Source organism: Dermacentor andersoni, chromosome 5 (genome assembly GCF_023375885.2).
Source record: "Dermacentor andersoni chromosome 5, qqDerAnde1_hic_scaffold, whole genome shotgun sequence".
Lineage (NCBI taxonomy): Eukaryota > Metazoa > Arthropoda > Arachnida > Ixodida > Ixodidae > Dermacentor > Dermacentor andersoni.
In genome coordinates this window covers 164,838,706-164,864,700 of record NC_092818.1, presented here as the reverse complement: position 1 = coordinate 164,864,700, position 25,995 = coordinate 164,838,706, and the positions used below count along the sequence as shown (strand labels likewise).

General features: G+C 48.3%; 1 protein-coding gene across 3 annotated transcripts in view; it reads left to right on the top strand.

The window, feature by feature from the left end:
* LOC126531570 (protein capicua homolog) overlaps positions 1 to 25,995 on the top strand; it is a 121,506-nt gene that overhangs the window by 31,151 nt on the left and 64,360 nt on the right. For all 3 annotated transcript variants that reach the window (XM_055071252.2, XM_055071253.2, XM_050179135.3), the window contains exons 7-11: positions 7,236 to 7,285; positions 9,176 to 9,308; positions 18,587 to 18,894; positions 21,697 to 22,000; positions 23,613 to 23,703. In XM_055071252.2, coding sequence (XP_054927227.2) covers positions 7,236 to 7,285; positions 9,176 to 9,308; positions 18,587 to 18,894; positions 21,697 to 22,000; positions 23,613 to 23,703 — 886 coding nt within the window. The remainder of the gene's footprint in view (positions 1 to 7,235; positions 7,286 to 9,175; positions 9,309 to 18,586; positions 18,895 to 21,696; positions 22,001 to 23,612; positions 23,704 to 25,995) is intronic.

The window sequence follows — 25,995 nt, the reverse complement described above, 5'->3', positions numbered from 1 at the left end:
AGGAGCCAAAAAGTCCGGAAAATTGGACGACGAGGGGTTCGAGCGTCCGAAACTTCAGATGTCCTTATACATTGATTCTATGGGGCTCGTGGCGGTGCCACAAAGATGTACGAAATATCAGGCATGTCCGAAAATTCAGTCGTTGACTGTATATATATATATATATATATATATATATATATATATATATATACAGTCAAATCTCGTTACAAGCCCCACATTAATGAATTTCTCAAATTTACGAATATTTTAAACATCTCCGCCATATTGCACATTCCCAATGAAAAATATTTCAGAACTACAAATTTCAATATAGTGCATATTTCAGCATAATGTACATATTTATTTCCCCTTAAGGGGGGAAGCGGGGATCAGATCGCGATTTTCGCGAAAAAAATCGATTTTTGAAAAGTACGCTTTTCAGAATCTACAGCATCATTTCTATCTTGTACTGAAATATTTCACCGAAAAACAAACTCTAAGCACTTAAAATAAATATATTTGTCGGTGCCGGCGTCCACAAATCCGCCCGAAATCGCGAAAAAGCCGGGAAGTTCAACGCGCGACTGCTCGGCTTTCCCGCCACGGAGCGCCGCCATTTTGGTATCGTTGGAAAGCCCGACTCTTTGACTCTTTGTCCCAGCCCTTCCCTTCCTTCCCTGCCAGCCAGCAAGCGCACAAAAAAAGAAAAACAGGAGAGTGGCAGCACGGAGCAGCCAATGGCTGCCGCGCCCCGATTGGCTCTGCGCCGCGGCTCGTTGTAAGGCGCCTCCTCATTGGTCGACGCCGCGCCATAATGGCGGCCGAGGCAAGGAGCGCAAGGAGCGTCTGCTTTTGTCCGCTGCTGGGAAGCCTTTCTGGACTTTCCTTCTCTTGTGTTTCGAGGACGTCTGCCACGTGCAATGGATCCGCGCACGTTCGAAAAGAAGTACCGGACGAAGCATGCCTACGGGAAGCGGAAACGCAAGCCCGTCACAGCAAGGAAGAAGCGGCGATTGTCAGCAGGTGGTTCGGCCGAGCCGAGCGTCCGTTCAGAATCGGCGGAGTACGCGCCCAACGTGCTGTGCGATCTCTCGCCCAACGTGCTGCGGGATCTTGCGCCGAGTCGAGCACCAGCCAGCGATAGTGAGACGAACCATGATCTTTTGCCGTCGAAGCGCGGGCGCAGTGTTACTTCACCGGTGACGATCGACATGCCAGTGAGTCTCGCCGTACGCGAGCGTCCCGTCGCAAGTTCGTCCAGCACAGATTACGGAGTGAGCTTGCAGCGGTCATCGCCGCCCGACTGCAGAGCATCGGAGACGCGCTTCCGCGGTGTGTCGTTCAACGCCGAGATGTCTCCGCAGCCAACAACCGCCAGTGAAGGCAGTCCCATGCCATCGACGAGTTCCGGCGCTTCGACGGAGCTGCAACGCGGGCGCACGCTCGCTGCCGCGGATGCGCCGGCGGCCGACCTTGCCGCTCATCGCAGTGTTGACTGTTCGCCCAGTGAACGTCGCACTATTCAAGCTCACCTGGAAACACGATTTGTGTCCGCGGAAACTGCAGAACTGCAAGCGTCGAGAGTTCGCGAATCGCTTCGTACGGTTTCAGCAACGGAGCGCAAGTTCGGGCTGACTGGCTCACAGGAAAATGCCATTCCCGCACCTCCAGAAGAGGAGTTTATGCTTGTTCAAGTTGCTGCTTTGAACTCGCTGATTGGTTCCCCGCTTTGCCCAACTTGTCAGCAGCCCGGCCTAGCAGTGCACCGCGAGACTGAACTGGGACTAGCTGTGAAGATGGTACTTTCATGCATTTCCTGTGGTAGTACCCTACAGTCTGAGTGGTCCTCACAAAGGAAGAGCGGCTCTAGAGCTTTCGAGGTCAACATCAGAGCTATGCAAGCAATAAAGAGCATTGGGAAAGGACCAACTGCTCTTAATGACTTCTGGGCCACCATGAATGTCTCGCATCGTGGGTTACACCACAAAACATATGATGGGCACCTCAAAAAGACTTTCAAGCCTGCCGCAGCGGCAGCTGCACACAACATCTTCACAGATGCTGTAGAGGCAGTGAAAAAGGTGTACACTGAAATGGAGACAACATTTTCAAAGAACATTACAGTAGTGTATGATGGCACATGGTTGACACGCGGCCACAGCTCCCATACCGGCGTAGGCTGTATAATTGATTTCCATACAGGGCTTGTGTTGGACTGCATAGTTCTGTCCAACTTCTGCCTTGGGTGCAGCCGACAGCCAGCAGAAAGTGACCCCAACTATGCTGAATGGAAGCAGCAACACCAGTGCCAGAAAAACACTGATGTGAATTCTGGAAGAATGGAGGTTGAGGCTGCACTACAGCTCTTCAGGCGCTCCTTGAGCAGAAATGATCTACGTTACACAAACATAGTTTGTGACGGGGACAGCCGCATGTTTCGCACTCTATGTGATGAAGAAGTTTATGGTTTTGTGCAGCTATCTAAAGAGGACTGCATAAATCATGTTAAAAAACGAATGGGGGCTGCACTTCGCTCTTTGGTGGCCAAGGCAAAGAAAGGAGAGCCACTAGGTGGAAAGGGGGGCCTGACACAGCAGCTCATCAAAAAACTGACAAACTACTATGGCCTTGCTCTGCGGAACCACTCGGAAGTCGAGGAAATGCAAAGGGCAGTAATGGCAACGTACTACCACATCACATCAACAGATGATGAGCCCCATCATGAGCTGTGTCCCCCTGGCCCCCTTAGCTGGTGCAACCACCGGTCAGCTGAGGCAGAAGGGCAGCCAGCACCAGCTCACAAGTACAAGCTTTCAGCTAAAGTTGCTGAAGCACTCCTGCCTGTGTACCAGCGCCTCTCAGACCCTCAGTTGCTGGCCCGGTGCAGAGGAGGCAAAACTCAAAACGCGGCTGAGAGTCTCCATTCAGTGATATGGTCACTAGTATCAAAAGACCAGCATGCCTCACTGTTTGCTGTGGAAACAGCAGTGCACGAGGCAATTTCAAAGTACAACTCGGGCAGTCTGAAAGCTTATTCAGACCTGTGCACAACATTGGGCCTGCGCCCTGGTGCCCTCTCTCTTCAGCGGGCTGTCGAGAAAGACTCCCAGCGAATGAAGAAGGCACACAAAGTCCATCTCCTGAAAGGACAGAGGGCTAAGAAGTCACCTGCTGCCAAGGACACCAAATTCTACAATGCAGGAGCATTCTAGACAGTGTGTGCCAGTATGGAACTTTGAGGCTTGTTTTCTCAAAAGTTTGTTTTGAGCTTATCACCTCGCTCGTGGAAAGCATAGCACGGCAATGGGAGCACGGATTTTAATCCTGTTTGTTTTGCTGCAATTGGTGAAGTGTGCCTTATGTCAAGACAGTCTCAGATTTACCATTTAGGCTCACCATTTTTTTATTACACAATAATTGGAGCATGATACATTCTAAACATAAAGAGAAGGTGCATACTATATCGTTTAGAAGAAGAGCAGAGAAATTTAAAAAGAAATTAAGAGAATCTTGACTTAGACTATACTTCTTAGTAACTATTAAAAACATTTACAGACCCATAACCCATTTTGCTGTCACGCTAGGCTTTCCACGAGCAAGCAACATGGAAGCAATATATAAATAATGATAAAATAAAAACTACTGAAGATATGATTGTGAAACTTTGCAGCTGTCTGTCTGATGCTATTTCGAACCTGTATGCCAAATTTCATCACTCTAAGATAAAAAATGAAAAAGTTAGTTCCGATCCCCTCATCCCCCCTTAATAACCGAGGAACATCAGTATTACGAATTCGGCTAAAAGTAACAGTGCCGCAACAGAACAGAGTGCAGTAGCTATCATCATCATGTTGAGTGCCAACTGCTTCACCACGAACTTCACAACAAAGGGTTGGCGATGTTCGCGCAAGATCCAACAGTGAATGCAGCTAGCGACGCCGCCAAGAAGAAGCCAAAGCAGTTTTTGCTGCAGGACAAATTGGACGTATTGCAGGAAATCGACGCAGGGAAAAAAGCAAATCAACTTGTGCAGGCAGCGTGGCATTGCCCTATCGACCATCGCGACCATTTTGAAAGACCGAGACAAGATTGTCAGGGTTCACCGGGAATCGCAACTCGCTCCTATGAGGAAACAGCTGCTACTGGGAAACTTCCGAAATGTGGACTAAGCTGTTCTCATGTGGTTCAAAGATGCCAGACTGCAAAACATTCCCATGTCTGGCCCAATGCTCCAAGAAAAAGCCAGTGAATTTCCCGGTGCACTTGAAATAACTGGGTTCGACGCCAGTGCTGGTTGGCTTTTTCATTTTCGCCAAAGGAACAGAATAACTTGGCCGGTAGTCTCGGGCAGGAAAAGGCTGCGTATGGAGAAGGCGCACATTCCTGGCGCAATGACCGTTTTATAGAGGTACAGTGCAGTCCACTTATAACGATATCGAGAAAGACGAAAAATATGATCGTTATAACCGATGATCGCTATATCTGGACTGCAGTTATCAAAAAAAAAAAAATTAAACGCGTTTGCGCTCTTTACCTTTGCAGCTCTGAACTCGAATTTGCTACTTGCTCTAAAGAATAGATGATGTATACAGTAGGCCGTGAAAAACAAACTTTATTTCTAGCGCCAATGACCGTGTCAAGGATTAGGCGCGCCAAAATAGTCCGAAATCTGCACTTGCTTTTGCGGCAGCTTCAGCTTCACAACCGCGGTGTGCATGGATTCCAGCTGCTGCGCGAACACTGGCGGCAATCCTTTAGCATGCATAAAATCAATTAAGGAGTCGATCGACGACAGTGCACTTTGCGTGGACATCGTGGTCGGGGTCAAGGAGCCACTGTCGATCTCGTTGTCACTGTCGCTGATGCCGTCGCCACCGTTGCACAACTTTGCCGTCTGTCGAGACAGCACATCGTCGGCGATCGCTCGTCGGTGACCTCATCGCAGAACGAGGCAGCACTGTCTGCAGTCAAAAACTCCTCCTTCGACACACCACCTGTGTCACCAGTAGGAACGAGCTCCCAGAGCTCGGTTATGTCAGCGGCTTCCACCGGGTCGGTCTCAGCGGGTTGGGGAAGTTCGTCCTTACGCACAAAGCCCGCCTTCTTGAAGCAATTGGTGATGAACCACTGGTAAAGCGCCTCTTCAACATCGGCGTACAAAGGTCTCCAACCCCTTTTCCGCTGATCGGAATGGCCGCTGATAGCTCCTGCCTTCACAATCGCGGCGCTCCCGGTTTTCAAGATGGTTGATATCGTTAACTGGACGAGCTCATACTTCTTCACGAGGGCGCTCACCTTGAAGCCGCATCGAGAGTCCTGCAAAATATCCATCTTCGTGTCAAGCGACACAGCTTTGCGCGTTGTCGGCGCCATCTTCGAACTGGGTTGAACCGTTGGTTGCACGCTGCTTCAGTGGCGTCAGCCTGCTATCGCGAGAGATACGCGGGACGGGCGCCACCGCGCCGCTTTGCTTGTCGCTTCTTTTTTTCTTTCTCTCTCTTTCGGAGCGACTGTGGCCGACGCGCATGAAGCAGCTAGCGCCATCTTGTGGCGCGCTGCGCCAACGTTGGCTGCGCCTACTCGTGCGCGGGCGGGGCGAGACGCGCTGCGCGGTAATGGCGGCAGATACGAACTTACGGAGGTAAACATCGCCTCGTCTCGACATCGTTCGTTTCAGGGAACTAAGCAACGCAAACGTTACGATTATTTGGCGCGGAAAACGCCGTCCAGACTGCAAAATTTTTATCGTTATATCCGATATGCGGTGAATAACCTATCGTTATAAATGGTTTTTTTCCCCATAGACCTAATGCATAAAATGACACTCTCATGTCGACCCATCGTTATAACCGATATATCGTTATATGTGGTATCGTTATAAGTGGACTGCACTGTAGCTGAATTGTACTCTGCAGACGATATTTTCAACATGGATGAGACCTCATGTTTTTATCAGCTCCTGCCAGACTGGACGATGCACTTCAAAGGGCAGCAGGGGGGAAGAAGTCGCTTCTTTGCTTGACAGTCCTGCTCTGCTGCAATGCAAAAGGCACGTAGAAAATTAAACCGCACATGGTTTTCTCTGCCCCTGAGCATCTACAGAAGCTATGCAAACAGGTTTATACAGAGAATAACAAAAGGCACGCATGTTCTACTCAACATCGCAAACAATTTGTAACCTGAACTTATAACGTTGTCTGTGCCATTCCACTTTCATGCGGAAGAATGTATGTTGGTCAAACCAGCAGATGCATCAATGAGCGATTAAAAGAGCATCGATATAGCGTCACTAGGGTAATCTCTGGTCATTTGGGTATTCACTGCCGAGATTGTTCCTGCAAGCCCATGTTTGAAAGTACTTCCATTCTGTATACGGTTCATCGCAGGATGACGAAGGAGATTGTGGAGGCCTACAATATTGCAAAATTCGAAGAAAAGTTCGTAAGCAAGCCTTCGGTGTCGCTACCTGAAAAGGAGATACAATTCCTCGGTTTACCTTTGGGACCATTGCAGTACATGTTTTCACCATGCCTTTCACACGTGTACGGTTCATCAAAACGCACCACTGAATGTTCTTTTTTGCTGTCACGTTTGTTTCCGCTCGTACGGTGTATATTTATCGATGCGTGCGAAAATAAAATCCATAGTTGGAAGTGAAGCGCTGTGTCTGTGTATCTATTTCTTTCTACGTCCTCATTCAGTCACTCTTCTACTCTATCATTATTATGTCCAATGTACTGTTAAAACCGGTATCAGTATAAGTGGGCTTGCCTCTATTAGGAAACTTAGCTAGTGCAGTAGTAAAGCAGCCACTCTTGCCATGAGAAGAATGATGGTGAGCCAAAAATGTTGCAGAACAAGAAGCGTCTGGCAATTCCTGCACCAGCTCGCCATGACGTTAATATTGACAGCATCTAGTCAGTTGTTTAACAGTAAAGAAGGTCCAACCCAGCCATTTCCGAGAGTTCTTCCTCTACTAAAATGGTCCGAATAGGAAAAATATACTTTGAAATTTTTAATGTCATAGCGCTGTAATGGCAATCTGAGGTTTCAACATGAAAATCAAAAAAAGGGAAGTGTGGCTTTTGTTTTGTTTACAATAAAATAGATTTTTCTCAGACGATTAAATAAGAAAGACATTTTAAAACACTACTTTAACAGTCTAAGTTAGCTGATCATTGTTGTTTTAGTCTCTCATTAACATATGTATTGGCACTTAATTTTTTCTAACATGACTGCCCTTACTTTTACAGATAATGCAAAAGAAGAGACCCCTGGCTCTAAAAATGGAGAAAGTAGTGATGTAAGTTTGTGAGTTTCCTTTCTTCAAGCCATTCGTGATGTTATGCTCAGGTGGTTCAAGTATGGAGTGAACTTATACATTGCATAGAAATACACATGGGCATGAGAGTTGACAGCTGTGCTGGCTCGGATGCCTGAATGATCTGATTTTCTGAATCAACGAGGGTTGAATTAATAAGGATTTACTGTACTGCAGCAAAGGGCAATAATCACTATGACGGAATAGTGGATATAACGAAGTACCGTATTTACTCGCGTAATGAACACACTTTCTCCCTGAAAAATATGCACAAAGTTGGGGGGTGGTGCGTACATTACGCGGGGGTAAAATTTGAAGCAGTTCCCTTTTTCTACGGCCACCTCTAAAAAAGTCAGTTTCGCCCGAAATTCGAATCATCGATAGGGATAGTAAATGTGTAGACAGCTATACAAAGTAAGGATAGTAGTTTTAATGGCCATATAAACTTTATAAACATTTGCTTCGATGCAAACTGAGTGGCGAGAATGCAGCACACGAAAAGGTATGAGCCGCCATCGACTCGGGCGCGGTTGTGCAGTATGCAGTTGCTGCCAGAGTACAGCGCTGCTGTGCCTTCCCCCCAGGGCCTCTTGTGCAACAACGAAAGATGGCGCGCAAGATTGAGCAGCGATCATTGGCTTCCCTCGCACGCTTTCACTCACACCTACACCATGCAGCATGTGGTGGCGACGACGACTGCAAAAATTCGCCTGGGGCGTCCATATTAATTGGTATCGCAATAAAAGTAGGAGACACGGAAAACTCAGCATCCGACACGGTGTCGGACACAGTTGCACCCACCGAACGCCATATCAGACGCCGAATCGTACGGTGTGTCTCCTACTTCACGGCAGCAAGTTCAGGGTGCGATCATTATGCAAGAAAAAGAAACAAAAATGATTGGAAAAGTGGGGACTGCGTTCATTATGCGAGTAAATATGATAATTTTGGCTTTCCCTTCAACCTCATTATAATGAGGTTCAAGTGTATTGAGTTGGTTAAACTAGTCTTTATAGTAGGTTGTGTTTTTATATGACAGATAGAGTGAGAAAGCTTATTGACTGTCAGTGTTGGTCTCATTTTACTTTTAGTGAGAACCAGTGCAAAAAGCCGGCTTGTTTTTTTGAATGATGCAGGAATTCAAGAGCTTCTTATGTACTGTTATTCAAAGGATATTGATGTTGATTATGAGGTGTCAAGGGGGAGTGACAGTGATGAGCAGTCTTTGTTGCCTGATGAACACTAATCATCCTAATTAAAATGATTAATTAGTGTAAGTTATAACTTTTAAAAATTTTACCACTGATCACTAATAACGTAACTAATTACATATAGTGCAGGACTAGATATAATGCATTGTTTAATGACTCCCATTTATCTTCCCATAAAAAGCAACTTACACGCATACCACTTATAGGGTAGCTGCGCGAGGTGAAGTACTGGTTGTAATGTGGTTGCTGGAAAATTTCACAGAGAAGCGAAACAGCGAACGGACTTCTCATCGGGGTACGCCGGCCGAGGGGGGAGTGACGAGGGTGACGCAGAGGAGGAAGAGGAGACGTGGAGCGAACGAGCAAATTAACAAAAATTGAAGGGGGGGGCGATGCGGTGGCAGCGCACTTTTGTGAAAAAGTTTTGAAATGTTCAATTACATATCGTCGATAAATATCATTTGATTTGAAAGCCTGCAAATGTGTTAGATGTACAAAAATTTAATTAGTTGTACTTTAGAATAACACATCACCCATAGAGTTCAAGTTGAATTCCCAGAAAGGAATTTCGCTGACTTTGTTTTTTCTTAGATGTTTCGAGGTTTGAACTGCAAACACTGAACCCCATAAATCTGCTTCCCACATTTTCAAATGTTTGCAGAATCCTGCTGTTGCACTTCCCTGGACTGAAAATACTTCGGAGTCTTCCATAGGCAATGTTGGCCCCGGAAACAATGAAAAAGACGGAGATGCATCCAGTGATGACGAACGGATGATAATTTGTGAAGATGAGGGTAAGTAGACTGCTACTTCTTGCATGTTCAGCTTGAAAGCAGAAAGTTTGGAATGCATCTGGTGATAATTAGCATATGAAAGCTTGTAAAGCGGAAAGTCAGTGTAGTGTTACATCCCCATAACAATATTTTGCTATTAAGAATTAAACATTGACACTGGAAATGAATAGCTTCAAGTTTCATATTTCAACCTTAATATCTTGGCTGGCTTTTGAGATTAAAAAAAAAAGAAAGAAGCTGAAAAACACAGGCATAAAGAACGAAACTGTGCTTGTCACTACAGTATGTGTGGCATGCTTTTTTGAAATGATACAACTGACTGTGGTAGCTGAAGTGAAATAGAAGCTGCATCTCCGGTCACAACCCCAACCCATGGCCCCGACAATTGCCAAGCGACCGTCTCATTGACACGTTCCGTCGTGCGCCCAGAATTGGCCAGTGTTGGCTTGACCAACGTCTGCTCAGTTAATTGACCTGACTACACTCCGTCCAGCACTGTAATATGCACCCACAGCCTGAATGCCCCTACGCGGTATCGCAATCCGGCCGAATGGCGCACTCCAGATGAAAAACCTATATGCTTCACTTGTGGCCGTATCGGCCATATTTCACGTCACTGCCGGTCTTCGTGGATTTCGGCCCCGTGGCCCTACCTCCCATCTTACGGCCCTCATGTTGCTCCTCGGTTCCCCCCCCAAACACAGCCAGTACATTCTGGCGACACTTCTCTGCCTACCCGCTCTAGCCGCTCCCCTTCGCCACGTCGCCGCTTCTCCCGATCGCCCCCATCTCGTCGATCATCGTCCCCTAGCTCCTTCCAGCGCACCCTTCTGGAAAACTAACGGGTGCAGCACCTGGAGGTGATGCTGCCAAACCGACCTGATGCAAAAATCCTCTTCTGACCTTGCCCACACATCGAAACCTCATTAAAGTGAACGTGGATGGTGTACTTGTTACGGCTCTGATTGACACTGGTGCGCACGTATCTGTAATGAATGCTCAGCTTCGGAATCGTCTCAAGAAAGTCCTCACTCCTGCCCCGTCGCCTGTGGTCCGAGTCGCCGATAGTGAAACACCAGCTGTTATTGGCATGTGTCCGACTCGCGTGAGTGTCGCCGGACATCATACTTCTGTTTTATTTTGTGTACTAGAGCACTGCCCTCACGACCTCACCCTGGGCCTTGACTTTCTGTCTACACATTCTGCTTTGATAGACTGTTCTGCCGGTGTTGTGCAACTTGCTCTACCTGCTGCTATTGACCCTCGCGATGGTGCTCCGATACGGCTATGCTCCAGAGAGCATATTCACCTCCCTCATCGTGCCGTTACCTACATAGGTCTCTCCCCCGTTCTACCTATACCAGACAGTGACTACATCGTATCCCCTAATCCAGATGTCCTGCTCTCGCATACCGTCGCTTTTCCTCACACCGTCATTACCATTTCGGACAACACGTCCTGCCTTCCACTTGTGAACTTTGGACTTTGTACACAAGTACTCCTGTGTGGAACATCCCTGGCGCAAATAACGCCGGCCAGAGACTACCACATTTCAGCTTTAACTTGTAACAGCTCCTCGTGTTCAACTCTTGCTTCGCCCCCTGCCCCTTCAGACTTGAATGCCCTAACAAAAATAATTGCTCCCGACCTTCCGCCCCAGCGTGCTAAAGGACTACGTTGCCTCCTTGCCTCATACTGGGACATATTCGACCTTGGAGAGCGCCCTCTAGGACAAAAATCTGTTGTAAAACATCGAATAAACACTGGTGATGCGAGCCCCTTCCATCGGCGACCCTACCGCGTCTCGCCTACTGAGCGACAAATCATCCAACATGAAGTTGACAAGATGATATCTCGAGACGTCATCGAAGCTTCTTGCAGCCCATGGGCATCCCCTGTTGTACTAGTTAAAAAGAAGGACAACAGTTGGCGATTTTGCGTGGGTTATCGACACCTCAACAAAGTAACAAAGAGGGACGTCTATCCGCTACCACGCATTGACGATGCCCTAGATTGCCTGCATGGAGCACAATATTTTTCGTCCATCGACCTTCGCTCTGGCTACTGGCAAATTGCCGTCGATGACATGGACCGCGAGAAGACAGATTTTATTACTCCCAATGGCCTGTATCAGTTCAAGGTGATGCCTTTCGGTTTATGTAATGCCCTGGCCACATTTGAACGCATGATGGATGCCCTCCTACATGGTTTCAAGTGGTCCATCTGCCTCTGTTACCTGGACGACTTGATTGTTTTTTCTCCGACTTTTGCGACACACCTCGAACGCCTATCGACGATCCTCTCTGTTTTCCATCAGGTGGGGCTACAACTAAATTTGTCCAAGTGCCACTTCGGTCGTCGGGAATTCACAGTCATCACTGATCACCACACTCTGTGTTGCCTTTCGTCCCTCAAAGATCCTTCAGGGCGCCTTGGCTGCTGGGCTCTGCGCTTTCAAGAATACAACTATTCAGTTGTATACAAGACCGACCGGTTACATCAAGATGCAGACTGCTTGTCGCGCCATCCTGTCGACCCTCCTGACGTTTCTGCTGCCAGCATACCTGTCACCGTTCTCTCTCTGACTGCTTTTCGTGATAATGGAGCCGAACAACGTCGGGACGCCTCCTTACAAGACCTTATTCAACGGCTCGCTTCAACGACGCCCGATCCTTCCCTTCGCATGTTCGAACTCCAAGATGGTATATTGTAACTCCAGAACTCCGCAGTCGGACGCTACCACCAGCTGTTACAATGGATGAACCGGGACCGTCCCAGGCTGCTGCTCCCGTGCCCCCGGCCGTCGTCTGCTGCTCTGGTGTTATCCGCCAGCGCGATACGGCTATATTTAGCGGCACAGACGACCACGACGTGGAAGACTGGCTCGCCGAATATGACCGTGTAAGCGCCTATAATAAGTGGGACGACCGCGCCAAGCTCACAAATGTCATATTTTACTTGACTGACGTGGCCAACCTATGGTTCCGCAATCATGAAGCCGATTTTACCACCTGGTCGGCTTTCACGGCGACTTTGGCTGAGGTCTTCGGCCGTCCCGCAGTTCGCCGGCTTCGCGCTGAGCAGCGCTTGCGTGGTCGAGCTCAACGCCAGGACGAGACCTTCACCAGTTATATTGAAGACGTGCTCTCGCTCTGCAAGCGCGTCAACTCATCCATGGATGAAGCAGACAAGATCAAGCACGTCATGAAAGGCATCGATGAGCATGCCTTTCAGATGCTCGTCGCGAAGAGTCCCCGGACTATTGCCGAGGTCATACAGCTTTGCTAGCAGCACGACGAGCTGCGCAAGCAACGTGCATGAACACACGCTGCTCAGCAGGACACTGCGGATCTATCCCCGTTGGACTTCGGTCGCGACACTGCCGACATCTCTGCTTTCATGCCGGAGATAAAGCAGTTCATCCGCCAGGAAGTCGCACGCCAACGCTCTCTGGCGAATAGCGCACCCGAGCTGTCGACAACCCTGGCTCCTTCGCTTCGTCACGTCATTCAGAAGCAAGTTGCTGCGGAGCTGCCATCTGCCCCTCCTCCGCAGCCTCCAGCTGGACCGCTAACGTACGCTGACGTCACGCGGCCTTACACTCCTCCGGCTCCTATTATATTTGCTCATATTTCCGGCGCTTCATCCGTAACTTTGCCTCTATCATTGCCCCCTTGACGCAGCTTCTCACCGGCAGTTCTGACCTATCAGCCTGGTCCCCCGCATGCGACGACGCATTCCAAGAACTGCGACGCGTTCTCACCTCTCCTCCAGTACTGCGACACTTCGATCCCTCTGCACCAACTGAGATCCATACGGACGCTAGCGGTGTCGGGCTCGACGCTGTTCTTGCACAACGCAAGGATGGCTTCGAAGAGTACGTCGTCGCGTATGCCAGCCGCACCCTTACCAAAGCTGAGGCGAACTACTCCGTTACTGAAAAGGAATGTCTGGCCATCATTTGGGCAATCGGAAAATTTCGTCCTTATGTGTACGGGCGTCCATTTGACATCGTGACCGACCATCATGCCCTATGCTGGTTACCTACATTAAAAGATCCAACTGGTCGGCTCGCCTGTTGGGCATTGCGCCTACAAGAGTACGACATCCGTGTTGTTTATCGCTCCGGCCGAAAACATTCAGACGCAGACGCTCTATCCCGGTCACCCCTGCCCTCCGGTCCTGACCACTCGTCTATTTCCACACATGGAGCCTTCGCCCTCAACATTACCGACATGCCATCAGAGCAGCGCAAGGACCCATGGATCTCTTCGCTTATTGACTTCCTGTCTAGCCAGTCGCCAGCGCCAATTTCTCGGACGCTCCGTCGTCAAGCCGTGCACTTCATAATTCGGGATAACCTGCTGTACCGCCGCAACTACAATTCGAGCGGTCGCAAGTGGTTGCTTGTTATACCCCGACACCTGCGCCTTGACATCTGCGCCATGTTCCACGACGATCCCCAATGCGGCCACGCTGGTGTCTTAAAGACATACTCTCGCATCCAGCTTCGGTACTACTGGCGCGGTATGTACCGCTTCGTTCGCCAGTACGTCCGGTCCTGCCTCATATGCCAACGACGCAAGATGCCACCTCAACATGCCACCGGCCCCTTGCAACCTTTACCATGCCCCGCGCACGCGTTCGACCGTGTCGGCATTGACCTATACGGTCCGCTTCCCAACACTCCAAGTGGCAACCGCTGGGTTATTGTCGCTATCGACCACCTCACGCGGTACGCCGAAACTTCAGCCCTAGCATCTGCCACAGCAAAAGACGTCGCCAGTTTTATCCTTCGAAACCTGATTTTACGCCATGGAGCACCTAGAGAATTACTGAGCGACCGCGGTCGCGTTTTTCTCTCCGACGTCATTGCAGCATTGCTAAAGGAGTGTCGCATCATTCACCGCACCACCACGGCATATCATCCTCAAACTAATGGGATGACGGAGCGTTTCAACCGCACCCTTGGCGACATGTTGGCCATGTATGCTTCATCTGACCACTCGAATTGGGATCGCATTCTGGCTTTCGTCACCTACGCTTACAATACCGCCACGCAAAGCACCACTGGGTTCTCCCCTTTCTTTCTCCTTTACGGACACGAACCTTCATGCACTATGGACACGATTCTGCCTTACCGACCAGACGCTTCGGAGTGCACGACTGTTTCTAGAGTGGCTGCTTACGCCGAAGAATGTCGCCAGCTCGCTCGTTCGTTGACATCCCAGGACCAGTGGCGCCAAAAGCATCGCTATGATTCATCTACTGCGGCTACGTGCTTTGCTCCTGGCTCGCTGGTCTGGTTGTGGGTGCCCTCTACTCCTCCAGGCCTTTCCTCTAAGCTGCTCTCCAAGTACCACGGTCCTTATGGTGTATCCACACGACGGACGGCTCCGCGCAAATCTGTGCCGCGGACGCTTATTCCGCCGCCCGTCCGGCTGCGAAGCGCATCCAGACGACGGACGGACTGAGTAGACGACCGCGCCGGAAAAATAAAGATGGCGGCTACGCCCGAAGCGACTGCCGTCTGCCTCGAACCTGTCAAGTCGTCGTCGTCCACTGTGTGGCCCGTAACTTTCAAACTGAGGATTGTATTTGGTTTAAATTTGTGTCCAGAAGCTTCGACAGCAATGTATTCGTGATGAGTGGACACCGTTTCCGAAAGCGATACTCAGATTCTCGGCGTGTAGGCTTAGAGTGGCTGTATTGGCTGAACATGGCCTCGAAGATGTTGCGGCGGCCCGCGCGGATCTCAGTGGCCGTAAGTTAATATAATTGCTTGTTTCTACTAACTCTAGATGGCGCCATCGGTGTAACAAAGACTTTGTCATAGGTGTTCTCATTCTGAATGAAAATGGAGATTGAAAGGAAACGACGGTTGGCCGCAATGGCTGTTGTTTTGTCCGAATTGGACACGAATGGTGTCAGCAGCGATGAAGCTTGTGCAGAAAGATCCCAAAGCCGCGCTTGTTGCGAGACTGTAGAGCATGCTAGGCTAAATCCGCAGCATTCGACCCCCAAAATCCGGATGCGAAAAATAGCTCGGCATTTTCCGTCCGTGGGAGTCGCGGACGACGTGCGGACGGCACAAATCGGTGACGTGTAGTCACGTGATGCGCAGTCCGTCGCGAAAAAGACGGATTTCGTCCGTCGTGTGGATCCACCATTATCGGGTACTGAAAAAAACATCCGCGGTCAACTACCTCATCGAGCCAACAAAAGGGCCTTCCGACCAGTGTCGTCGCGGCCAGGAAATTGTGCACGTCTCCCGGCTCAAGCAGTGCCATGACCCTTCTGTGTTTTCCTGCCCTTAGGTCGCCAGGATGGCTACTCTTTCAGTGGGGAGTGATTGTACTGAAGGCACTGGGCAGTGGGCATGGTGCTAGTGAATGAGAAGACGACGACGAGGTGTGCTTGCTTCCCCGTTTCGAGATAGCACCGACCTGTTTTAGGCCTACCGCTGCAACCTAGAGCTAGTGCTGCTAGGCGAACACCCCTGTTGCATACCATTCAAACATGCACCCGGATGACCCTGCCCGACTCTTCGTCATGCTTGAGCATCTGCATCAGACTGTTCTCGCCCAGCTTCATGACGTACCGACTGCCGGTCACCTTGGCGTATCACGGACTTATGACTGCGTTCGTCGGCGCTTCTATTGGCCTGGTCTATACCGACGTTTGCCGTTATGTCGCTGCGTGTGACCTTTGTCAATGACACAAAAAGCTGACCACACTCCCAGCTGGTTACCTTCAACTACTTGACTTACCATCAGAACCATTCTTCCGTGTAGGTGTTGACCTTTTAGGCCCTTTTCCTACGCCTGCTTCGGGAAACAAGTGGATTGCTGTAGCAACAGACTACACCACCCGATATGCAATCACACGGGCTCTTCTGACAAGCTGTGCTACTGATGTGACCGACTTCCTCCTAGAGAAGGTCATCCTTCACCCCGGCGTCCTTCGAAAGCTCCTCACCGACCGAGGCCACTACTTGCTTTCTAAAGTTGTCAATGACATTCTACACTCGTGCGCGACTAAACACAAAGTTGCTACTGCTTGCCATCCACAAACGAACGGTCTGAGTGCCTTAACCGCACCCTTACTGACATGCTGTCCATGTATGTCTACGCTGACCATCGTGACTGGGCCGTTGCGCTGCCATTGCATTGATGATATTTAGGTATAATTTGTTTTATCACTGAGTAATTCCTTAGAAAATAAGGCCAGCATCCTGGACACCTATACAGTCGCCGACTGATAAATGGGACACCGATAATTCGGACAGCTTCGCGGCACTGCCAATGGCCCCATGGACTTAACGTGTAAAGACGACTGATATTTTGGACAGCTCTACAGTCGATTATCCGGACTCCGTCCGTGGCTGTGGCACATGCCAACTCTGTTGCCATTATCTCCTTTGGCAGCCTCGACGATACATCAAGCATGGCCTCAGAGATTAGATGCTAGACGGTAATTTCTGAGGCCTTGTCTTGGTTACCGCTCTACGCCTCTGAGATTTGACTGCAACTGCCAATCTTGGAGGCCTTGAGGTCGCATCAACATCGCGATCATCACATCCTTTTCCGGCACCCCCGTGCATGGCCCGCTATCACCATTTGTCGAGTTTGCCTTGCGGACAGCATTGTGCCATGCTGTGCTTGTTTGTTTAGTTTGCATTCCAGAGACCGCTCTGCTGACTCCAAGAAGTCTTTCTCGTGAAGTTATTGATAGGCCGAGTCAAATGGCACCAACGGGACCCTCGTAGTTGGACTCCAAATGAGTCTTGAGTTGCAGTCCGAATGAGCCCAACTACGCAACTGAAGAACTGAATTGAGCAAGACCTCCCACTGTCAAACAGGGACTCTGACTCAGGTGATAATGTGCCGTGTGCTCCGGAACATTCCACATGGGGATCTGACTCAAGCCATCCCTGACCTTCTGTCGGTGTACAGCAAAACTCAAAACTGGCAGAGATACAGGCGGACCTGGTTGCACGTTAGAGGAAGTGCGTAGCAGCAACACATCAACCACTTGTTCTGTCCACAGGGGCCTTAAAACGTAAATAAGATGACCTTTTTTAAATACATACGTTTTTTCGGGTATTAGATAGTTCGGACTTATTTGCATTCCCCGTGGAGTCCGAATTATAGCTCGTCAACTCTAAAGTGCAGTAAAGATAGTAGTGCTTGGAAGTGTCTTGTGGTTTAACTCAGTCAGCTGTTATGGCCAACAGTATTCCTGGCGCTTCTTCGAAGGTGATCCCCGACCGCGATCACTGCTCGGGGGTGCTGTGGCAGCTCACATAATTTTCGCGTGTCTGTTTACCTTGGAAGATGTGTGTGGGCACTGCGCTTGATACCACCTTAGCTGTAACTACGCAGTCTCACCGCATACGCACTCACCGTTGCGTTGGATATAGCTATAACACCTGGTAGCTTCCAGGGGCCGTATTCTGAAACATTCACCTTCCGCGAAACTATCACCTTGGCCACGTCTCCGCCAACGGCGCGTGCAGATTGGCTGTTTTAGCAAAACCGGAAAATAAACAGCGCAATCTTGTAGTTCCAGCCTACGTCATTTTAATGTCATGGTGACAATGGATGCTCTCGACATGTATTGAATAGACAAACATGTCATTTGACGCTCGGTTGGTGGTGGAGTGTAGTAGATATGAGAGACGGTTGTTTATAGTGGTCTTTTCGGTGACGTCTTACATGCATTGTTTTGCGGCGATATTTGTTGATTCGTTTAAAATAAAACATTTCAAACTTCCTTTTTCAATTTATTTTACCTAAAGTGGCTGTAGCCAACCCTAGTCAGTGCGCAGAACCAGTACTGCGGCCACTACACTTGAAAACAACATACCCGAGCCCCTCTGCACTCGCACGGTGTGCTCTCTCATGCGATGTGAAGTGTTCGAGAGCACTTGTTGGTAGTGCACACTGACGTCACGGGTAAGCAGTCGTTTGATTTACTGAACCTGACTATCGCAGTAGCGAAACTATCGCGGAAGGCGAACATTTCAGTATACGGCTCCAGGGTGTTGTTTACGCTGCGCAGCAGCACAGGCCTTGGATGCTTATTGCTGTAATTGCTTCACTCTTCGTACAAAACTGTTATTAATAAAAGGCTGTGTACATTTATGGACTTGTATTTCTGAATGCGCAATAAAGCTGCCACTTAGAAAACTTAGAATACAGATTTTGCTTTCGTGTTATGACCAATTTCTCTAAAAGAGGAATTGACCAATTTTTTTCTTGGGTTCCTCATCCTAGGCGATGGCGATCCAGTCATTGACCTCCAATGCAAAGAAAGGGTGGTCGAGAGTGATTCAGAAGGGGGAACCTCTGACGCTTCACCCCGCCTTTCGCCTGTGGGAGCTGGGGCACCATTGGCCGAGGGCACCCACAGGCCGACACCCATCATGAGGGAGCCCATGTCCCTGTTGGAGGCTACGCCACTGGCCGCTCCTCGGCCTCTGGGCGCTGCGGCCACAGCATTTCACCCGACAGGCGCTGTCTTCAAGGGTGTGCAGTCTCCAAGCAAACGCAACTTGGCACTAGAAGAGAGGCATCGTGAATCTGTAAGCATCTGTTGGCGTAGCGACAGCCTCGTCTCACACATTTACAGTGTCGTTTTAGCTGCATCGAAGTGTGCAAGTGCTAATGGTCCATTGTGGGTGGTACCTCGTTGCTGTTTAGCCTTATTGGAAATTATATGCACTGAATATTGTCTTCTAAGCCACAGATGGTGACATGCTGATATGTTTTGAAGGGCTGCTCAAAGCCTCAGCACCTGCCTTTGTCTTGCTTACGACGCAGTATCGTGACAACTACCAATAAAAGATTAAAAAAGTGCTCCTTAATTAGATTTATTGGCAATTCAAATAATTTCTGCACAACCTTCTGCGTTTTAGCTGATTGAAGTAGCATATTTAATCTAATGTAATGCGAGGGCATACTTTCCACACATGCGAAATAAAAACATCATAAAACCACGAATTAATGCGAGATGAACAGAAGAAGAAATTGTACCTTTATTCAAGTAACCACAATTCAGAAACAAGTTCTCTTCACTTACCGTCATCGTCTGAAGTGGAGACAGCTTTCCTTGGGCACTATTCTTGGGTGATCCCTTCCGGAGACAGTTTCACTTCCACAAAATTTTGCATGACTCAGCCCCAAAAGCGTTTTTGGTGCTGCGCCAAGCTTATCAGTGCCAACAGCACTATCACCTGTAGGCTTCGAGGGGTTGGCTGCTGGTATGAGCAGAGTCTCGCAAAAGCAAAGCTATCTCCATGAATGATCGCACAAGGTCACGTCATCTTTCAGCTTGTTTGAGATAAATTGATTTTAAAGAGGCCACACAACCATTTCATTTGGCAATGGTACCAGGCAGTTACGAGGTCCACAGAGCCCTTGCGACCGGCCTTGCATTTAAAGAGGGTCTCCCGCTGGTCCTGCCATCCGTGAATTGTTGACATCGAGCTGCCAGCCACGGCGGAGTTTCCTCCTTCTTGGCTATCAGAATTGCTCGTCTCTCGAAGCAGGAATAATGTCAAATGCGCTATGTGCCACAAGTAAGCAGAGTTGAATTGCGAAAGACCGCAGAGTACTGCAGCACCATAACCTTAACACCACTCACAAGTACAACGAAAATGGCATCGATATCAACAATAAAAAAATTTTGACTGTGGTTGACTTGTCTATGGATTGGATCGAGACGTAAAGGTACAGGTTGCCAACACAACTCTAAAAATCGTGGAATTTAAAATATATTTTTTTAGAGGTGCTAATTCTGCCGTTATTCGAATGTAACGCAAGGGTCGAGTTGAAGCAACGTAAATCATGCAAGAAACTCTCGTTACAATCAAAGGAATACGGTAAGCTCATATACATGCAGTCAGCAGTATAGTCGACATTAACAGCCAGTATTTGTCCAGCTGCTTTCATTGCATATGTATATGCATATAGATGGCTGTAACAGCCACGCATGTGCAATTGTCACATCCACAGCTTTAGACAAATGGCCCCAAAATATTTCAGTGACTTCATTTCCGTTTGAGACATCGTTAACGCAGTAGGTGAACAGAACTCTTTTGTAGAAAACAGTGATGCAATCTAGCCATGTCGAGAGTTTTTTGAAGGTAGGTGCATCCTCAAAACCCTCGACCTTCCAAGCCCTTTCCTGTACTGCTATCTGTGTCAGCTTGTATGATTCTGTGAGGTGGTTTAATTTTGTGAGGACAAACAAATGAATGTTGGCAAAAAAGCACGGTCTTCCCTCGGGTAAAAAAAAACAACATATTTTCCCAGAGTAATACCGTAGTTACACGATTGTAAGTAGACTCGAATGTACGTCGACCCCCCCCCCCCCCCCATATCGCGTGTGACAGGAAAAAAAAAGCATTCCTGAAGGCGCATTCCATAACGAAAATTTATTAGTAGCTGGCATGGTCACTGGACTGCTCGTCTTCACTTGTGCCATCGTCCTCACTAGTGCTGCCATCGTCATCGCTGCTACGGTCCCACAGCGCGTCTTCGTCCAGCAAAATTCTACATTTGGCAAACGACCGCACTACGACATCATGTGGAACAGCAGCCCATGCCGAATTCGCCCAAACACATGCAGCTGTCAGGGAAGCTCTTTTGACAGGTCCGGTTGGCATAAGTTCGCGGTCTTCTGCCGCCAGCCACTCGTACTCATGGCGGAGCAGGTCCATAAAAGGCAAAGGTCTGGGCTTGTTTCATGACCATGTTGCACTTCAGTGGCAGGGACCAATCACGCATTTCAGCGACGTAAGAGAGTTACGGGGAAAGAGAAACACGTGAGCAGTGTGTGCTCTTCCATGAAATATTGATACTCCCTGCAAGCACCGCCATTCTGGGGCTGCTGCCGCGACTGGAACAGCGGCACTTCCATCAACTATCGACACCACCCATGAGTGTTGTGTGTGCTATAAAACTCTAAAAAAATGTTGAAAAACCCTTCCAAAGAGCGAACAAATGCACGGGGTAGCGAAAACTACTGTTTGCGATAGAGCAAACATAAGGTCGTAACTACATTGTAGCTCCTCTGATATCTTGTTGGTCTCGCTTCTTTGTCGGTGCCATGTTTTGGTTTCGATTGTAAGCCTTTTGTAAGTCAAATTTTAAAGAATAGGTCGACTTACAATTGTGTAAATATGGTAGCCTATTCTAGCTTTAAAAAAAAGCATGGAAGAACAGTGTTGCTATTATACACAAGTCCGTACAACAGTCAAAATTTTCTGTGCATGTGGCCAAAGCCATTTTGAAAAGTTTTATTCGTGCACTCCTGATTGGCCATCAAGCTTATTACATCATGTCGAAGCCATCATCTACTAACAAAACTGCTTCCGCCACAGGTTTCTCCATTGCGACCAATAGCATCCAAGCCTCCCGCAGGCATGGAGACCATGCGGCACGCACTGCTAGTTCCACCCACCTCCACAACGGGTGCGCAGTATGCCATTTTGAGCCCACCATTGAGCCGGACTGAGGGTGGTGCTGACCTGGCAGGACTTGTGCTGCGGGGCCCATCCTTCAGCGCTAGCCCACCCAAAGGGCCCAGCAACATTCTGAGGCCCGTGCAGTTGCCTACTGCTGCCACACAAGTCCAGTACCTGCTTCCCTCCTTTACTGTCCAGCCTGGATCTGTAGGGGTCAAAGGTCAGTGAGAGATTTTTCTTTTTTCTAAACAGCGGTAGCCATTGTGTATTCTTAAACGGCTTAAATGTGTTGTAATTTTTGGCTGTGAAAGGGCAGCTCGCCTCCTTGTGCTTTTGCCATGCAGTGTTTAATTTGTATCAACCTCCACTATTGCCGAACTCTTTTTTAAAAAAGTCCTATTAAATAATGGTGGAGCGCAGACGTTTTGGTGTTGGTGACCTCGAGCGGGGATTAACCTGGCTGGGCGTCCCATGGCCTTGTCGACTAGATGTCAACAAGGCCATGGATATACACAGAGGGTAAGTTGCCCTTCACGTGGTTTATGTTACCCCCCGTATTCTGAAAGTGTCACGACTCCAGTAGGAGCCTTTTCGCGAGTTCGTCTCTGTTTTGGTTTCTTGGAAAGCAATTTTGTGGTCGGCGTCTTCAGAATATTTGGCGACGGCGCTGCGTATTCGGTTGAATGTTCCGACGTCATTCTCGTGTTGTCTGATTCTTTTTTTTAGATTTTTTGGTTTCCCCGATGTACGACACTGGACAGTCAGCACGCCTAGAGCTTTTTATTTTGGTGGACAATCTTTTGGTTTAGTGAGGAGGATATTGAAAGTATTTATTGATTTGTACGCAACCTTGAGGCCTTCTTTTTTCACTATTAATCTGAGAGCTTCACTGGTACCTCTGACGTATGGGATGAACACTCATTTCCAGGGTAGGGGAGAAGTCAACGGTTGAAGGTCCCATAGTTTGTTTCTCCTTTTTTATTGTTGGGTTATTTTTCAAATGAAGTGGTCTGTTGTTTCTCCTTTTTTATTGTTGGGTTATTTTTCAAATGAAGTGGTCTGTGTAGCCATTCCTTTTAAGTTTGTTTAGAACCATTCTCTTTTCTTTCTTTTGATCTCATTCTGATGAACAATGAGTTTGGGCACTTTTGAATGAAGAATTTACTACCAAATCCTTGTGGTTTGCCGATGGTTGGATTCGAAGTGAAGGTAGTGGCCCGTGTGGGTTGGTTTGTGGTAGACTGAAAATTTTAGAATGCCATCTGTTCATGTAACTTGTACATCTAAGAATGGGAACAATCCATTCTGTTCGTGCTAATATGTGAGCTGTATATCCGTGTCAATGGAATTTAAGTGTGTCTGCAGGTTTCCGACTTGCCCCATCTTCACGATGCAGAAGTAATCATCCATGTATCTGAGGAAAACTTTTGGTTTCGGGGAAAAGGTACTCTGAGCTCTTTCCTCAATATTCTCCGTGGTCAAGTTAGCCATGGCAACGGAAATTGAGGCCCCCATGGGAGTTCCTTTAACCTGCCTGTAATAGCTGCCTCCGAAGATGAAGTAGGTATTTGACAGGCACAGTTTGAGAAGGTAGCAGATCTCGCCTGGTGCCTCAGTTCAAATAAACCGGAAGTGCGAATTTAGCATGTTCGAATTAACAAGATTCAACTGTATAACGGAAATTTTTAGCACGGCCTGGTGAGAGGCTCATTAAAAAAATTACTTTTTTCATTTCTATATGAACAAATATTTGATTTTGTTTCAGTGGCTTTGTAGTGCTCTAACACTGTGGGCTTCATTTCTAAGTCTTAAACACCTATATCATGTTGTAGGAGTGCTGCAGATGGCCATACCATCTGGAAGTATCCAACTTGGCACACCCAATACAACTGTCGGCAAGGTCTTGGCATCGCCACCAATTGTGTAAGTTACTTGTCTAATACCAGCTCTGTGTTATGCTATGCATTCATCTTTGTTTAGCATGTACAGTGAACATTTGATTTTTCTGACTCTTTAGAAGGGCCGCAAAACCGTCCAGAAAAAAACTGGCAGTCCGAAAAAATTAATCCATGCCTTTTACTGCCCCCAAGGGCTCAAATCTCCTCAAGCATATCTGAAATAGCTGTGAAAGCCTGCCAACACATTTATTAGACGTATCGGTACATGTGCTGGGGTAGGAGATGACGGGTGCACGCATGTGTAATTAAGGAATATACATACCGTGTCCAATGACAATTGCCCCTTCCCATTATTGGTATGTTTCACTGCAATACTTTGTGTATGCTTCACCGCGTAACATTTCTGTATTAAGGCGAAGCTGACTTTCGGGATCCGGCATTATGCAACGCATCGCACTTTGAAGCCGTTGGAGAGGATTACAAAGGCAGAGTCGGCGCCGTTGCTAACAGCAGCGAATTGTTTTAATGAGGAAAAAAAAAACGGCATCGAAGAGCAAGAAGCTTGGTAGTGAGTCTCGAAGTAGCCAGGTGTTGCCGCGGCGGTGGCTACGGCTGTCTGCGGATCTGCGTGTGGGAGCACCGGTTCGAGGTGACCAGATAATCAAAATGGCTTCGATTAATGCCATTTTTCACAAAAAGTAAGGAAAATCTTATGTCAAATGCTTTTTGCGTCCAAAACTTCAGACGTTCTTATTAGGGGTATGCGAATATAAAAATTTTTGAATACGAATTGGATATAAAAGCTTAGCTTCGAATATCAAATTGAATAATGATATACACATGCATTTATTAGCAAGCTGGTATAATTTGTTATGTTGGAAAATTGCAGTTGCATTGTCAATCTTAAAAAGCTAGACTAGTAAGCCGTTATGCTAAAGCATTGTGTATTTAGCTCATGTTACCTTGGAAATGTAGTAATTCCCACTAGCTGTCCTTGCCAGACTGTACCTTGTTATACCGATCAAATTCCCGCAAACTCGGAGGCATTTGACCCTGTGCCAGTTGTCACTCATCGCACTTGCCGTCAAACAATAAGCTCAAAATTGAGGGGTGACACTGCAAACAAAATAAATAATAATTGTAGTGGGTAACATGCTTGTGGCGCTGTCACAGAATTATTCTGTCACAGAGAAAGAATGCTTGGCTATAGTTTGGGCGTTAAACAAATTTCGCCCTTACTTGTATGGCCATCCGTTCGATGTTGTGACAGACCACCACGCGCTCTGCTGGCTTGCGTCACTGAAAGACCCGTCAGGCCGTCTTGGACGTTGGGCTCTTCGGCTCCAAGAATTTGACATTCGCGTCATCTATCGATCCGGGCGCCAACATTCTGATGCCGATGCACTCTCCCGATCGCCCATGCGATCTGACGAAACGCCACCCTCACCCATAGAGTGCCCGGTTGCTACGCTTGCTGTTACCGACATGCCGTCTGAACAGAGGAAAGATCCGTGGATTGTGTCTCTCGTTGACATTCTTCACAGTTCTTCGACGGCTACATGCCCTCGAGCCCTTCGTCGCCAAGCCACCCATTTCGTGCTACGGGACGCCATCTTGTACCGCCGAAACTATCAGCCGGACGGTCGCAAATGGCTGCTAGTCATCCCTCGCCATTTGCGCTCCAACATATGCACGTATTTCCACGCCGACCCACAACAAGCTCATGCTGGCGTCCTGAAAACCTACGAGCGGCTCCGCCAGCGCTACTACTGGCGCGGCATGTATTCTTATGTCCGCAAATACATTCGGTCATGTGTAGCCTGTCAGCGACGCAAGACATCTCCTCATACGACAGGCCCTCTGCAACCTTTACCGTGTCCTGCACGTCCTTTTGATCGGATTGGCATTGACCTTTATGGGCCTCTTCCATCCACTGCTAAAGGAAATCGTTGGATAATTGTCGCAGTAGACCACCTCACAAGATATGCCGAAACTGCTGCACTTGCTTCGGCTGCTGCTCGCGACGTCGCCGCATTCATGTTACGGCATTTCATCTTACGGCATGGCGCACCGCGAGAACTGCTCAGCGATCGAGGCCGTGTCTTCTTGTCCGAAGTTATTAATGAGCTACTCGCCGCTTGCCGCACTATTCACCGCACCACTACGGCGTATCACCCACAGACTAACGGTCTAACGGAACGGTTCAACCGCACTCTTGGTGACATGCTCACCATGTATGTTGCGTCTGATCATTCCAATTGGGACGATGTCCTCCCTTTTGTGACGTACGCGTATAACACCGCCGTTCAGGCTACCA